Here is a 16664-nt window from a genome sequence, read left to right on the forward strand (position 1 = left end):
GCGGGCATGGAGTGGAGGAGCCCCTCAGGGAGACTGAAGCCCTACTGGGGGAGCCAAGCAGTGCGGAGGGATGCAGCAGCAGTAGCTGCTTTGAGTGCCCTGCTCCAGTGGGAGGGCAGCTGACTGCCTCCTCCACCCTCGGTGTCCCAAGAGGCATGACCTGAGGAGGAGGAGGAGAAGGAGGGAGGAGGAGAAAGAGGAGGAAAAGGGCAGAGAGAGGGAGCATATGAGGAGGAGAGGCAAGCTGCATTGCCATGGAGACCGCTGGGTTGTCCCGCCGCCACCAGCCTAGTGGCTCTGCCTCATCATGAGTCTCCAGCAGAAGAGGACCCTCAAGCCTGGAGCAAAAAGCTCTCATCCTCCTTAGTTGCAGCAGGAGGAAAGGAAGGAAGGAGAGAGGGAAGGAGGGAGAGAGGGAGGGAGGAGGAGAGTGGAGGGAGGGAGGGCCCAGGGCAGAGGAGTGGCAAGCTGCATTGTCACGGAGACCGCTGGGTTGTTCCTCCTGCTGCTGTCGCCGGCCTATGCTGGCTTTCCCTCGCCATGAGCCTCTGGCAGAAGACGACCCTCTGGCAGAAGATGACCCTCAAGCCCAGAGAGAAGGAAGCTCTCTCAAGCTACTACAAAAAAGAGGAGTGGTCTTATACGGCCACTCAATTTTAGATGGAAAAGTTGGGGGTCATCTTATACCCCCAGTTGTCTACTAAACCGGAATATATGGTATACACCGTATATACTAATGTATTAGTCTATCTTGTGTATAGAAACAAGTATTAGGACCAAGATTATGAATTTTGATAAGATCCATGAAGATCTCACATCCCCCCCCCCCCCCCCAGTATTTCCCCACTGAAGCATTCAAAAAGGCTTTTGCCACTCTACTTAAACCAGGGGATAGTATCTTTTTTTTACAAGGATCAGGGCACAGGAGTCAAACTGACTCATGAGTAAGTCAAAGGATTTTGGGGTAGATTTTTTGACAAATATTTCTAGACTTGTTCATGACTATATAGCATGCTGTCATCTTTAAATTAAATTTGTTCTGCATGTCAACACCAAATCAGTCCCAACTTGTACTAATATAACTTTGAAAGTCTAATATTTTGATAATCATTCTTAGTTCCTAAGCACTTCACCATTTTCCTGAATTCTCCCTTCTTATTAATTACAAGAAAACCACAAAATTGTCATCTCATTGGTTATATGAGTACAGCAGCATTTTATGACGAAGAAGCCAATAATACATTTTTACTCATTTGCAAATCAGCTGCCTAAACCAGATTTTTGTAATAAGTTGATGTGCTTCCCAGGAATATTGACATTAAGAAAATGAAATGGGAAGAAAAAGAGAAGATATGAAATAAAAAAAGTCAATTGAAATGCACAAAATAGCTGAAAGGAAAATATGCTATGTTAATGTAATTTGGACTGAAGGGAGGGAAGGAAGCGAAGACTGACTTGAGGTCACTGAGTAGATGAGGAGGAAAGGCAGAACACAAGATGCAGCTTTACAATGTCAAACACAAAGGCAGCTCTAATCACAGATTCCAGGAGGAGAATTTAGAAAATTATTTCACCATGTTTCATAAGTAGTTTACAAAAGAAAAAATAAGCCCTACAAATAAGGAGCAAAGCTGTGTTATTAAATAGAGAGTATTTAAAGCCCCTGCAGAATACAGAAACCAGAGCTATCTTTTCAAGTCTTATCAACAGAAAAGATAAGGAAGAAAAATAGGTAATTTGAAATTATTTTTTACTTATATGAATACAAAGGTATTAGCAGAAATATCCCTTCTTCGCTATCAAAACTGTTGTCATGCTGGATGATGGGGAAATCATTTTCCACAACTTACTATGTTATTACTCATTTTCTGCATCATTGAACTTCTGAAAGAAAGGATTCACACAGAGGCCACTTGTGGGGCGACTTTTACTTTTGCCTGAATGACAGTAGATAGCAGTAAATTTGGTGAATTGTTGAAGTGCATGTCTCGATCCCCTGTTATTCTTTCTTTTATGCAGCAAACAGAAGTAAGCAATCTTTCTAGTTGCAGGAAAGCTACATTTTTATAGCCGTCATTTGTCAGTTTCAGTTTTATCTGAGTGCATCTCTAAAAGCAGACAATAGTAGAACAACAACAACAACAGCAGAATGAAAAAAGAACCATAAAGTAAATGCAAAAGTACTTTTCTGAATAAAGATTTGAATATAGCACTAACCCACAAAGAGGAATTCACATCCTTTGCTGGTGTTTCTTTTCAAGGTGTTTGATGATATATCAGTATTGAACCTGGGAAGGGTGAAGACTTTGATGTGCTAAAACGGTGTTATCAGACATCCATAACTATAAAGTGTAGAACCTGCACTGAATCATGATGGATGGCAAGCCGAGTGGCTGGAATCATGGGGCTAAATTAGATAGTGTACAAACCACATGGTGGATAGAAAGTGGGGGGGGGGGAGCTCTGAGCGGTGCATTTTCTTCTCTTTTTTCTGCTTCTGATATGTCAAAATGTATGCTTTGCCAAGTAACTGAATGGAGGTTACACGAAATCCCTGGGAAACTGCAGTCCTAGGGGAAGGTCAAAGGCTTATATAAAGCCAAGTTATGAAATCACACCTATTATCTTCTGAGATCTCAAACATTCTGAGACAAACTGAAAACATGTATTCCTTCATACTAAACAATTGTACACTTGAGTTTTCCTCAGATCTTCATTTACTTTCTAACTTATCTACTGTCTCTGTCACCATTTTCAAATAATATTAAACCTTAGCCAGAAGGAACCATTTTATACTAACATTTAATTACAGTAAATGGAGCCCCTTGTGACGCAATGGGTTAAACCAGTGGTTCTCAACCTGGGCCCCCCAGATGTTTTTGGCCTCCAACTCCCAGAAATCCTAACAGCTGGTCAATTGGCTGGGATTTCTGAGAGTTGTAGGCCAAAAACATCTGGGGACCCCAGGTTGAGAACCACTGGGTTAAACCCTTGTGCCAGCAGGACAGAAGACCGACAGGTCGCAGGTTCAAATCCAGGGAGAGCGCGGATGAGCTCCCTGTCAGCTCCCCATGCAGGAACATGAGAGAAGCCTCCCACAAGGATGGTAAAACATCAAAACATCCAGGTGTCACCTGGGCAACGTCCTTGCAGACGGCCAATTCTCTCACACCAGAAGCAACTTGCAGTTTCTCAAGTCACTCCTGTCACACAAAAAATTATAGTAAATGTTATAATTTTTACATACTATTAGGCATAGATTCTGTCGTAGCAAATTGGCTGGGGTTTTTTGATTAGCAGTAAGCCAATCCCCTTCTTCAGCATAAGCCTTCCCCCATTGGTTAAGGAGAAGACAAGCTCAACTTGTATGTTTTGTAGAAATCATTATATAATAGAATTTACATTTAGTCTAGCAGATGTTCTTAACTCTCTTCAGCCATTCTTTCAACACTTCAAACTCCCAATCAGTTCATACCTTCACAATATAAACTCTTCTCTCTGGTCTTCTTCATTAATCCTCCAACTTCTCTATATGTCCATCTCTAGAAGCTCAACACTATGGCAACCACAACAATGCCAACACTACCATCTCAACCAACCCCAACTCTAACACAGAAGCTTGTGCTTCTTTATTCTTTCAGCTATCCCATCCTGGCTGTATATTACTCAATGCTAGCCAGGTGATTAAGACCTTAATGCTTCCTGCTGGAATAGTTCTGATCCTTATAATTACTTATTGTCACTATAGAAATGATAGATTGTAAAAGAAAAACTCCTGACATATTCAGAAAATTATGAATACCAAGGATAGTTTTTCTTGCAAGGTAATGAAACATCTCTTTATTTCCTAGGAGAAAGGGGCCTATCCTAAAATTATGTGTTACAATGAAATTATCATAATCAGAACAGATAGGATATATGTAGTGAACATAAATTAAAACTGCACATGGACAACAATGAAGTAAGATGTGACAGTGGGACAGAACGGTACCCGAGGGGTGGGGCTGTGCTCCTAGGAGTATTAAGTCTGCATCAAATCTCTACAGACATAATTCCACCACCACCATTACCACCACCACCACCACCACCATTACCACCACCACCACCTACTGCCAATGTTAGATCTCTTTTCTATATCTGGCATGATTAGTCTACTATGCAATTATTGCAGGATACAGCAAAAAAAGACACAGATGTTGATTTTTTGCTCTCTGATTAGTGATGAGCCTAGTTATGGCTATTCTTTTTTTGTTTCTTGCATAAATAACTCCATCAATGTCAGTGAAATCATTCAGAAATCCATGCAAGGAATAGGCTTCAATTACATTCACTACATATTCAAGATGACATTAAGATTAGGATTAAAGCAAATAAAATCCAATACCAGAATGAACAAAATTTAGGAACAGTTAAAAAGATAAAGCAACAGGCTGATTGTATTGCCGAAGGCTTGCACGGCTGGAATCACTGGGATGTTGTGTGATTTCTGGGCAGTTTGGACATATTCTAGCAGCATTTTCTCCAGATCCTCTGAAGATGCTAGCCACAGATGTAGACAAAACGTCAGGATAAAATGCTGCCAGAACACGGCCATATGGCCTGGACATCATCACACAACATTGCAATCAACAGCACAAAATCCTGCAGAAACAGGGAAACATAACAAGTGACCATTACCTTCTCCTATTTGTGTATGTCGTATTTTGATATCCCTTTTCTATTCATGCCTAATTATTACAGTCTCATTTTTATAACAGCTTTCTTACACTTTTGCAAAGCACCATGGTAATTGGCACTAACAATAGCTGGCAAGAATGCTTCTCTGTAACATGAAAGACTACCTTCTGTCTTCAAGCAAAAAGATACAGTCTATAGCTATATCTTCATAGCTATAGAGACTACAATTCAATCTTTCAGGCAATAGTGTAAAGTGTGAATAAAGACTATATACTTCGTATTTACTCATACTTCACACTATTGCCTGAAAGATGGAGAGATAGAACATGGAAAAAACAGTATGTGTGTGAATATTAGCTCCATTGGGGCAAAGAGGGGGGGAAAGGGGGGGGTCAATATTTGCTACACTATTCAAGATCTGTCAGTAGCATCAAATCAATTTAGTTTTTAAGTATTATTTTATGAAATTAAATCTGCTTTGTTAAAGCTATGCTATATGCATGCCTGGGCAGATTATTAAAAATTGCCATTTAAATAAATGAAAACAGTTGTTGTTACTCACAAATATCCAGGAATTAGAAAGCATCACCATTCTTTTTTGTTTCATATTCATTTCCTGTTTATATGCTTGCATTTCCTGCTTCCAGGTTCCATTTTGTTTACGAATGAAAACTTTCTCATCAATGATCAGTCTCTCCCAGTATTGTTGTATCTGACATGGTGCTGTATTCAATGATATACTTATGAAAGAAATGGGGGAGTATGTGTTGGGATTCGGTGAGAAGGAGAAGCAGGGGAGAAAATGTTCAGACATGGATCTACCAATAGCTATCTGAGATTTTTTTTTAACCTGTTCATTAAAAACTAAGATCATTGCTTTGCAAAACACCAGGGAGCTGCCATACACTGGACATCAAGTAAAATGCTTCGAAGCTTTGTTATCGTTTTTAAATAGCATTTTTACTAATCATAAGGGAGACATGTATTTGCAGCCCATTGTGTTCTTATTCGTGGTTCATTTTTTTCTCATCATTGTCAGTGACTCATTCAAATTATGGTTTCAGTAATAGTAAAAATATGCAACCATCTCCTGTAGTTAGAAAAATAATCCTTCAAATATACAGTAAAGTGTATTTTTAATTGTTTAGACCAAGCTGATACCTCAACAAATAGCTTTACTGAAAACCACTTTGTATTACATATTGATACAACAATAATGTCAAAAAAGGAACAACAATAATGTCAAAAAAGTCTTAAGTACAGTCCTCAATTCATTGAATCATGTTTTCACATAGAAACAGCTATGAAAAAGAATGAGGACAGAATGGGTCAAAGAACAGACCTTTTTCCATGGAAACATGCTTGCTGTTCTTATTTAAACAAAAAAAAAACTCCTAATAAAATATGTTATTGACCAGGTTAACTTTCACAAGGAACCAAACAAAAACAATGTTGTATCATTCATTATACAGCAGAGCAGCACAATCAATGAAAACTTCTCAACAGGCTTTATTTACCACTAACCAATTCACAATGACCTTCCTCACTATATTATTTTCAAAATAAATATTCTTATAAAATAGAAAACTTCAGATTTTTTCCCCATGCATAAGCTAAACCTTTGCTCATACAAAGATATAAACCCTAATACTGAAAATTAAAAAAAAATCTAGCCTTATGGGGAGACACTACTCACTTTAGGCATATTTGGTTAACCAAATTAGTTGTTAACTACCTTCATATTGTTCTGGTTGCTAAATATAGAATAACTTTATTAATTATTATGGTAATTTTACAAGCAGGGTATCTTGGTAAATGGGATGGGGAGGGTCTAGGGATAGATGATCTTTAGAAGACCCACTGATTTTGACACAGTGGATAACATACAATGGGAAAATGTTAGAGGCGGTATTCTTGGTCTTAATAACTTATTATAGATCTCCAGTGGCCTCTGTTTCTATCCTTCTCTTTCCACTTAAATACTCAATAGCTGGGCTGGAAGGCTAAGTATGACTCTTTGTTAATGACTGCTGATACCATTGTGTGTTTTTCTCCCCACTTGTTTCTTCTTCATCATCATTCCAGTGTAAAAATTATTTCAAGTTGAGAAACTGAACAACTCACATCAAAACACTGCATTAGTTCTCAAGCATAAAATTCCAAATTTGTTCTTTATCATCTTAAGTCACTTTCACCATGTTTCCTTCAGCTTATGCATGCATATCTATCTGACTTTAGTTCAATGTTACTTAGTTGTGTAGTGCTTGATATTAAAAACTAGAAATGTGCAAAATTTCATTCATACATACATATGAAGCAATAGTAAGAAATGGAAGCGGTGGTCACACACACAAAAAACTTAAGATTCAAAACACTGACCTATGGCTTTTGGATCAGTTATATAAGCCTTGTAAATGGCTCCAGGTTTCTGTCACAGGTACCACTAATCCCCCAAGTGGGCTGGGGTTGGTCACACATTGAGGCTTTAATGCAGGAAGCAAGCAGAATTTTGGAAAATGTAGTTTAGGGCAGGGACTTTTGAATTCTCTGGCACTGCTGACCTGGAGGCAATATAGCACCTCTGTTTTAAAAGTAACTTCTCCAACTTGGAGAGGGAAAACCTAAGTACTTTAACACAGGAATCGAGCAGAATTCTGGGAAATATAGTTTAGGGTGGGGCTTTTTAAATTCTCTGCCATAGCAGTCCTCACCTTCCCAAACTTCATTTCATAGAATTCTGCTTACTACCTTGTGCCACTTCCTCCTCCTCCTTCTCCATGTTCATTCTCTAAAGTGCTTTCTAGATAAAAATGGATTGTTGGGAGTTGAATCTACCCTGTGAGGTAGGCAAAATTGAGAGGCAGTAACTCAAAAGTTTACCTAGGTTTCCTGTTGTTGTTGTTATTGTTGTTATTATTTCAAAAGCTGGATGGGCATATGCAAGCATGTAGCCGGGGGGGGGGGGCTTGAGGGGCTTCAGTCGCCCCTAAAATTCTCATGGTGGTCCGCAAGAAGGCCTTACTGGTGCATTATTTAAACTGTTATGTTTATTCATATCATGATCTGATCACCATACTCAATATATCCCATATGCATGGGGGTATTGGGGTAACAATATAAAAGATTTGCTAGGGTAGATCCTCTTTCACTCAGACTCACCCCCGCCCGAATCAAACTCAGCCCCCCCCCCCCGAATCAAAATCCTGGCTATGGGCCTGGGCATATGTTGGGGATGGTTCAAGTGTGCTTTTCCTGCCTGGCAGAATAAAGGGGGTTGGACTCCCCCCTCTTGTGCAATTACTTAATGAAAAGGAAGAATTTGTTATATCGTTAGAGTTATAGACCCCTAACAATATTTTAGAAACACTTTAGAAATGGTTCTCTGTGCCCCTCTAATTTAGTAATGAGTATTGAAACATTTTTTTCATTACTCACACAGGCCTATTAAAGACCTAGGAATCAAACTTTGCGACATTCTTGACTGGATAGCAGAAATTCTAGAACTGGTATCCCAAGAGTGCATGACTTACATCCAAAGGAATGAATATGTAATTACAATGAAAAAACTGTCTGGGGACACACTGACTACAAAAATACTTCCCCAAACAAATACATGCTAGAGTCTTTGAGAGGGATATGTTCCTGGACTTTCTGTAGATACATGAAATCATGGGAAATAGTAAATTCTAGAGGGGGAGGGAGGGAGGGAGCACTACCACTGGCCCTTCCAGCCTGTTTTCCTTCCCTCCAACTTGGTGGGACTTGGCAAGTGCTCCATATACTCCTTTCCATACTTTCTGGTTGTGGGATGAAGATAGCAGTCTGCCCCCTAACTGCTGTCACTGCCCTCTGCTTTGACTACACATGTATTTGTACTGTTGGCAGCATTTGAAACCCATAAAGACACGTTTTACAGGAAGGTTTCCAGGAGGTTATGAGATGGGCATACCTGTCTGATCGAGAGACCAAGAATCACCCCACCTCCCCTAGACCAAAGATATTCAAAATCTAGTGTTCAGCACAAATAATATGGTGAATGTCTCTTGGGATAACAAGGGGGTGGTTTTACTTGATTTCCTTGAGGATGGGGCAACAATGAACAGTGAATGTTATATTGCATCACCTGCAAAGTTTATGGATCTGTGTGTTTACTAATAAAGCAGCAGATAGTACAGTTAGCAGCATATCTCTGACCATATTCATGATAAACTTTTGTCTTCAAAACAGATACATATTATATAGCCATCATTTTATTATTCTTAATTTGTCAAAATACCACAATGAGCAGTACATCAAATTCAGTTAATTTGATAACAAAGTACAAAGGGCAAGGGTGCACTGCTATTGGGTGGTAGCGGTTTGAATGTAAGACTTAAGACTGCTTGACCTCTACAAAGTGTTCTTAGCCACTATCTTAGTGTGGTGCAGCCTAAATTCAGTAAAATCAGTATGGATGTCTTGTTCTTTGCTATGAAATAAGAACTGGGGCATGTGCAAAAAGAACAGCATACAATGAGATTTATGCCTTTGCATGAATAGCATTTTACTTGCAATACTCTTTCAGCTCTCCTTACTTGCAACTGGGAGTCTTTGAGTTGTACAAATGAGTTATCCTATTCAGGTTCTCTCTTTCTCTGCCTGTAAAGCTGGAAACAGGTTCTGATCATCAGCATTATTCCTTCAAGGTTACCTGGGTTTTCAAACTGCTGAGCAAGGAATCGTGAGGACAGATGGACAATATTCTCAAACAGAGAATCAAAATGTAAATGTGCCACTCATAGGTCTAATATAGTTCTTATTCTGAGACCTACAAGGACTCTAGAATCTGGAGAGTAAAAATAAAAAATATTCAAAAACCACTCAGTTCTGGAAAATTCCTACCAAATGTTTTATCAATCCTACATGACACCTGTCAAAATAGTCAAAATGCAGCTACAATTGAAAAATACATGCTGAAAATGCAAACAAGCAACAAGATCATTTTTCCATATGTCGTGATCCTGCAAGAAGGCAAAACACTTTTAGATTGAGATCCATGAAACTATTGAAAAAGTACAAAAGCTTAAAATACCCATGAACCCAGAGGCATTCCTACTAGGAATAACAGGCATATCACTTTTGAAGACATATGACAGACTCTTCACCCTGATGACAACTGTTGCGAAAATTGTTTGCGCGTGGGTCTGGAAATTGGAGGAAACACTGGAAGTAGAGGAATGGATGGTGGAAGTGGCAGAGGGGGCTGAGATTGACATTCTGATACGATACCTTCAGTCAAAAGACCCTTCAGAGTTTGGGAAGGACTAGGAACCCTTTAAAAAATTCTAGAAGTAAAGAGTATTTCAACATGGGGATTTCATGCTTAAAATGGAAAAATTGACTATTATAAAATTTAAATTTCCAACACATCATTCAATTTCCTCCTGAAGACAAACATGATGAAGAACCCTTTGGGATTATTTGGTGTGACTTTCTTTTCCATGATATACATATTTCTGTACCTCTCAGGGAAAGAAGCAATTAATGTTTTAAAATTAAGATTAATGTTAAGAAATAATGTCTGAGACATTTAATTATGAGAAATATCAGACATGACATCCCTTGTTCCAGCACTTCTATGGAATGATAAATCAGTTTGTGTTTTCCATTAATAATAGAGTTATCCATATTTGTCTAACAGTAGCCATAAAGTAAACATTAAAGGTTACATGTCATGTTTTACGTGTAGAGCTAGTTTAACTAATGTGGTATTTGAAATGAAGGACAAAGTCCTGTACAGAGGTAGTCACTGTTGCTTTCCCAAGAAATAGAAGTCAATGGTGCTAAAATCAAGATTTGGAAATCAAAAATCAAGAATGGAAAATGCTTGCTTGTGCCATGTTTAACTTATTTTAAAATTTTATTTTAAGAACTAATTACTTACTCAGAGGGAGATTTACTCTGATACTGCAACATTACAGAAACATCTATGTATATACTTTCTCTTTTTGCTCAGGACAGAAAAAATGTGCAAAGGTTATTTCACAGAAAACTGGGCGACTTAGAAGGCACTGAACAGACTGCGCTCTGGCACCACGAGATGCAAAGCCAACCTTAAGAAATGGGGCTACAAAGTGGAATCCACAACATGCGAGTGTGGAGAAGAGCAAACTACAGACCACCTGCTGCAATGCAACCTGAGCCCTGCCACATGCACAATGGAGGACCTCCTTGCAACAACACCAGAGGCACTCCATGTGGCCAGCTACTGGTCAAAGGACATTTAATCAACTACCAAGCTTGCAAAATTTGGGTTTTGTTTGTTTGTTTGTTAAAAAATTCAATACAACTGTTTGGTCTGCCCCTGACATGATAAATAAATAAATCCCTATGATACATCTGAAGAAACTTAAAAGATGTGTTTTCTCAATAGATTCTAATGAAAAATCGCATTTACACTTAGCAACAAAAGAAGAATATTTGTTGTATAACAAGATGTCTGTAACTATTTATAGTAGTTGCATTGGCACCTATTAATTTCCTCTGAAAGCAGTGCAAACCAGAAAACAACAAATTATTTTCAACATAAAATGTAAACACAATAATTATATTGTTAAAGTGTAGCTATTTTATATGTACAAAGATGAATCATGAGTCTTATCCCAAAAGAGACCTTTTGAAATTACAAAACAGCAAGTAAGACAGAAAATCACAGAAAAAAGAAAGCAGTTCTGTAAAAAGCCAACCCAAAAAGCCCCGCTAAAATAGAAACTTCAGATAAATATGGAGTAATATTAGGTTAAATTATAGGTAGCTTATGTATTGTTTATTTTATATGCAGCACTGTGGAGTGCTTTTGTGAGACTGGATGAGGGCCAACAAACTGAGGCTTAATTCAGGCGAGACAGAGGTCCTCCTGGTCAGTTGTGAGGCCAATCAGGGTATAGGATGGCAACCTGTGCTCATTGGGGTTACACTCTCCCTGAGGACACAGGTCCACAGTCTGGGGGTTATCCTGGATTCATTGCTGACACTTGTAGATCAGATGTTGGTGGTGGCCAGAAGGGCCTTCACACAGTTAAAACGTGTGTGCCAGTTGCAACCATACTTCAAAAAGCCTGACTTAGTCACAATGGTCCATGCTTTAGTTACATCCAGAATGGAGTACTGTAATGCAATCTATGTGTGGCTGCCTTTGAAGACAGCTCAGAAGCTGCAGTTAGTGCAAAGGTCGGCAGCCAGATTACTAACTGGGGCTAGCTGCAGAGAGCATACTATGCCCCTATTACACACCAGCCCATGAATGACAGGCCCCCAATTCCTGGTTTAAGCTGAAATCCAAATAAGATAAAAGGATATTATGTACTTGCAGTTGTGCTTAGGATAGCAGTTAAAATCAGCAAGCCTTGCTAATTTAAATAGTCAGAGCCATTATTCAGCACTATACGCAAATCTTCAATCTTTAATAAAATCATTTACTCTTACATCTTTGAACTAGAAAAGAAAGTATGTTATTTCTGAGTAGAAAGTAAGACTGTCTTGAAAAGGATAAGTGCTCTTTTCTCTCCAGACTTCTATAGCTTCTTCCACTTCGAAATAATTTGTTTTATAAAGTCTCACTGATTTCTAAAAAGCTTTTGCTCCTAGGGCATGGAACTCGTTGCACACTGCTGGAAAGAGAAGGGTGGGAGGAGCAACATCATTCCCTGTGGCAATGGCTTTGTAATCAATAGGATTCTTGACAGGAATATAAATCTAACTTACACAGTGAACAGCTAAAGTTTGAAATTTTCATGGAAATCCTAACTTTAGTAATCACAGATTTATAGGCTTGCTGCTGAGATTGCACAATGCTCTGCCCAACAATTGCAAAAACAATTTATATCCTCAGCTACAGTTCACCAGTATCTGAGCCCATTTACTGTATATAGGCTCTTGAATGCAGCAGCAGTAATGCAAAACAGTGAATAAAAGAAAAATAGCCAGCACAGCCCCTTCATCACTTTGAATATGATTTGAATATGAGATGTACCTTTAGAAGAACATAGCACACATTATCAATCCATTAAATACAGTTTAATGCTATGAGTGCTTTGGTTTAAATTAATTAAGACTTCAGTCATATGCACGCTTTCTGGAAGAACATCATGACAGTGGCAGTAGGCAGATTTATGGGTGAGTGAGCAAAGAAAGGATTAAGCTCTATCACTCATATTAAACCTTACTAGCCATTAGTATTTTTTATCACCTAAACATATTTGTTCATAAATAAAGAATGCAGTTGTAATTAAAACTCTAATTGAATATTTTTATTTTAATATAGCCTCTGAGTACAGTTAAAATTTTAAATGATTTTTTTCTTAATACTGATGGTGAGCCTTCTTGATAAATTGTCTCATAGAGGTGAACACATGCTTTTAACTCTGTACAGCAGAAGCTAAAAAAGGAAACCTTTTCTTTAGTTTGGATGTGGCTGTTGGTGCCAAAGCTTGGAATGAGTTGGGGGTTAGCTTCAGAATCCAACTTTGTTGGGAAAGTTTATTTCCATAACAAAGCTGTAGCCAAATCCCCTTTGTATTGGGCGTGACTTGGCTCCTGCCTTCCCTGCTCCTGCCTTTCCTGCTCCAGGTGCTTGAATTTTCTATAGTTTAAGGAGATTTCTATGGAGATGCTAGACAAGTGGTTCCCAACCTTTTTTTGACCAGGGACCACTTGACCAGGGACCACTCTCCAACATTAGTACCAAAAGTCTTTGGTCAACTTTAGATTGAATTTGGTTATTTGGAGTACTGATTCAGAAAATTGCATTGGATAGACCACATCATCTCTAGTTTCTGAAACAGAATATATGCCATACAGTAGCCACCATCTGCTCACCCACAGAAAGCCATATTTAATAAGCCCTAGTGCTATAAGAGGGTTTTGTGAGACCAGTCACTCTCATTGCAACGGTACAGTAATGGTGCTGCCACTGACCACATTTTAGTTCTTGCAGAGCACTGGTGGTCCATGGACCACAGGTTGGGAACCAGTGCGCTAGACATTAGGCATTGTCTCAGCAGCATCTTGGGCAAAAGGCTGAATGGGTGATACATTTGCTATGAATCCTGATTGTGGTTTGAAAACATTACTTCCCATGGGAACATCTTTCTCTGTTGATGCTGATGTGCCTCTGATAAGTCCCCTGCACTCAAGAAATGCAAGCTCATCATTAAATTACGGGAGTTAAAACCAAGAGACCAAGGGACCATATTTTAAATATGGCTATTCCTGGAGAATAAGGCTATCAATGGCTACTGGAAATAACATCAATATATTAGCTCTAGTAACAGCAGAATTATGCTTCTCAACACCACAAGTAGGAGATGTGATTGTGCTTATGCCCTACTCTGCAATTTCCCATTAGTGTTTGACTGGACAACTATCAATACTGAACCACATGGGTCTAAAGCTTAATTCAGCACAGCTTTCCTTGTTCAAAGACTCAGCTGTGTTAGTCTGTATCAGTATGTAACCGATCTTGTAGCACCTTTGAGACAAGCTGAGAAAAAGAAGTTTATAGAATAAGGTTTTGTAGATGGCTGAAGTAGAACTAATCTAAAAGTTTATGCTATAAAAGTTTTCCTCACAGTCTTAAAGGTGCTACAAGATCCCATGGCATAGCATTTCTTACATTTTCAACACCAATCATAAGAGACCAGGACATTTTTTTTTTTTAAAAAAGGAAGATAACATGTACAGATCTTAGTGTTTTAAAATATTGATTAGGGGAAATACTGAGAAAACCATAGGAAATCAAATACCAACAAGTGGAAATAGTTGTTAACTTTGATAAATAATCACAAATGTTGTTTTCCAATCAAACATATACTGACTAAATGTTTCAAACAGTCACAGTAAAAATGATACAATGCAAAATGAAGATAAAAGGGCAGGCAGAGCAAGAAGGCTTGTATATTATGACAACTACTACTATTATATCTGAGTCACATCAAGACCATTAAGAACTATGATGGGTAACTGTAAAAGTGTTCTTATGCATCCAATAAAGAGGCTTAGGCTATATTGTTTCTTACAAGGCAATTACTGTTGTATATTTTTCAATTTGTGTTGGCAACAATGTCCATCACAAGAAGGCTTTTTCCATACCTTCTCCTTCTGCTGAAACAATACTATGACAAACAGCATCACCACCTCAGTAAAGTATTAAGTATTGCTTCATAGCATCATCACTGAATTATAGGAAGAGAACTTTACCGTTACAAAAGTATACTATGCTTAGATATGAAATTTATAATACATTGAATTATACATACAATATTTTTTTAAATAGAATATGTTATTAATAAGTAACAAGACAATTGTAGTGGCAAGAAACATGTAAACATGTAAATATGTTACTGACTGAAGTTTTGACATCAATGAAGTCCCAACAATAACAATATTTTGCAACTCTCAAAACTGCAAGAAAACCCTCTCTTGCAGCAGATACATTCTAAATACAATATAATGAAGTATTTTATTTACTTCCATTTTTAAACAGGAAGGCATTAAGGTCCAAAGAACTTCAGATATAATGACCCAGCAGCATCACGCTTTCTATCATATGGGTCAGTCTACTAATTTCAATATCTACCTCAAAATGTTCCCAAAGTTTTAAAAAATTCTGAGTGTTTTATATAGAATAATTTACATAGCAAACAATTCACATGGTTCCACTAACAAATAAAATGAAAGTCCAGAATATACATTTTCCCCTACAGTGGTTTACAAGATCCATAAGTGTTAAAATGGCCATTAGTGCTTTGTTTTAAGAAAGACAATCGGTTGGGATTTCATACAAAATGGCCTTCATCAGTAGTGAAAGCCTAAGGTTCTAGGGATCAAACCACACAAAAAAAATTAATTACATTAGTTCGTTAAACTATAAATTGATAAATAAATTCAAGACTTTATTATTTGTACTCACAGTTGACACTGGTCTCCTTTGATCCCTTTAGTTGTGCAGAAGCATTTTCCTGTTTGCATGTGACATATATTTGCATGTCCACTGCACGTGCAAGCTATAGGAATAAAAAAAAGACATAACAACACACTGTAATTAAGTACTCATGAAAAAACTGAATATAAATATTATCAAACATACATTGTCTCCTTTCTCAGTGGACAGAAATGCAGCCAGATTTCCATCTCTTCACTCTGGAGAGAAGGGGAACAAACACCTTTCTCAGTAGAGAATGATGAATAGCTCTGTGTAACTGGGCTTTCTGCCATATTTGGCACTTGGTCCTGTTTCATCCACAGAAGGAGTCTCGATCTACACCTAAAACCTCATAATACAGTACACAGCCTTTATATAACTGACAAATATATGTATTGACAATATTTTGACCCAAATAGCTGAGGGCTTGTTATTAACTAGTGCAGGTTATACCCCCGCCCCCCGTCACAATGGTTCTGCTGGCCAACAGTATGTTTCCAGATTCACCTCAACATGCTAGTTATGATTTTGATAGCTCAACTCAAGGCTATCTGATAAACCTACAAGAGACTGCCTGGGTCCCAAGATCTTTGGGAGTGTCCCTTCACAGACATGTCTGGTGGAAACATTCTTGGCCTTATACACTTCAGGACTCCTACACTAGAGAGGCTAGGATAGCTCCTTCCTTACTGTCCTTCTACAAGAAAGTGAAAAACCTTTCTTCGAGAATTTTTTTTTTTAAAAAAAAGGATTGCAAGGGCTTTAAATATTTTGCCATTTTATTGAATGGCATGATTTTCATGGATTTGATGAATGGATTTATTTTAAAAGATTTTAATTCCATGGCATTTTAACAATATCTTTTCCTCCTAAGGTTATACTTACATCATTATATGTGCTTTTGGCTTGAGGCCCAGTTTTAGGGAGGAAATGAGATATGAATGAATTAATAATGAATTATGGAACCATCATGGTGTAGTGATTGAAATGGTAACTAGGATTTGGGGAAATCAAAGTTTTCGTCCCA

General features: G+C 38.1%; 1 protein-coding gene across 1 annotated transcript in view; it reads right to left on the reverse strand.

Annotated features, from left to right (window-relative positions):
* ATRNL1 (attractin like 1) overlaps window positions 1–16664 on the reverse strand; it is a 678126-nt gene that overhangs the window by 449590 nt on the left and 211872 nt on the right. Inside the window, exon 20 of the mRNA XM_060768490.2 lies at window positions 15626–15719. Within this exon, the coding sequence (XP_060624473.2) occupies window positions 15626–15719 (94 nt within the window). The remainder of the gene's footprint in view (window positions 1–15625; window positions 15720–16664) is intronic.

Source organism: Anolis sagrei, chromosome 3, assembly GCF_037176765.1.
Source record: "Anolis sagrei isolate rAnoSag1 chromosome 3, rAnoSag1.mat, whole genome shotgun sequence".
Lineage (NCBI taxonomy): Eukaryota > Metazoa > Chordata > Lepidosauria > Squamata > Dactyloidae > Anolis > Anolis sagrei.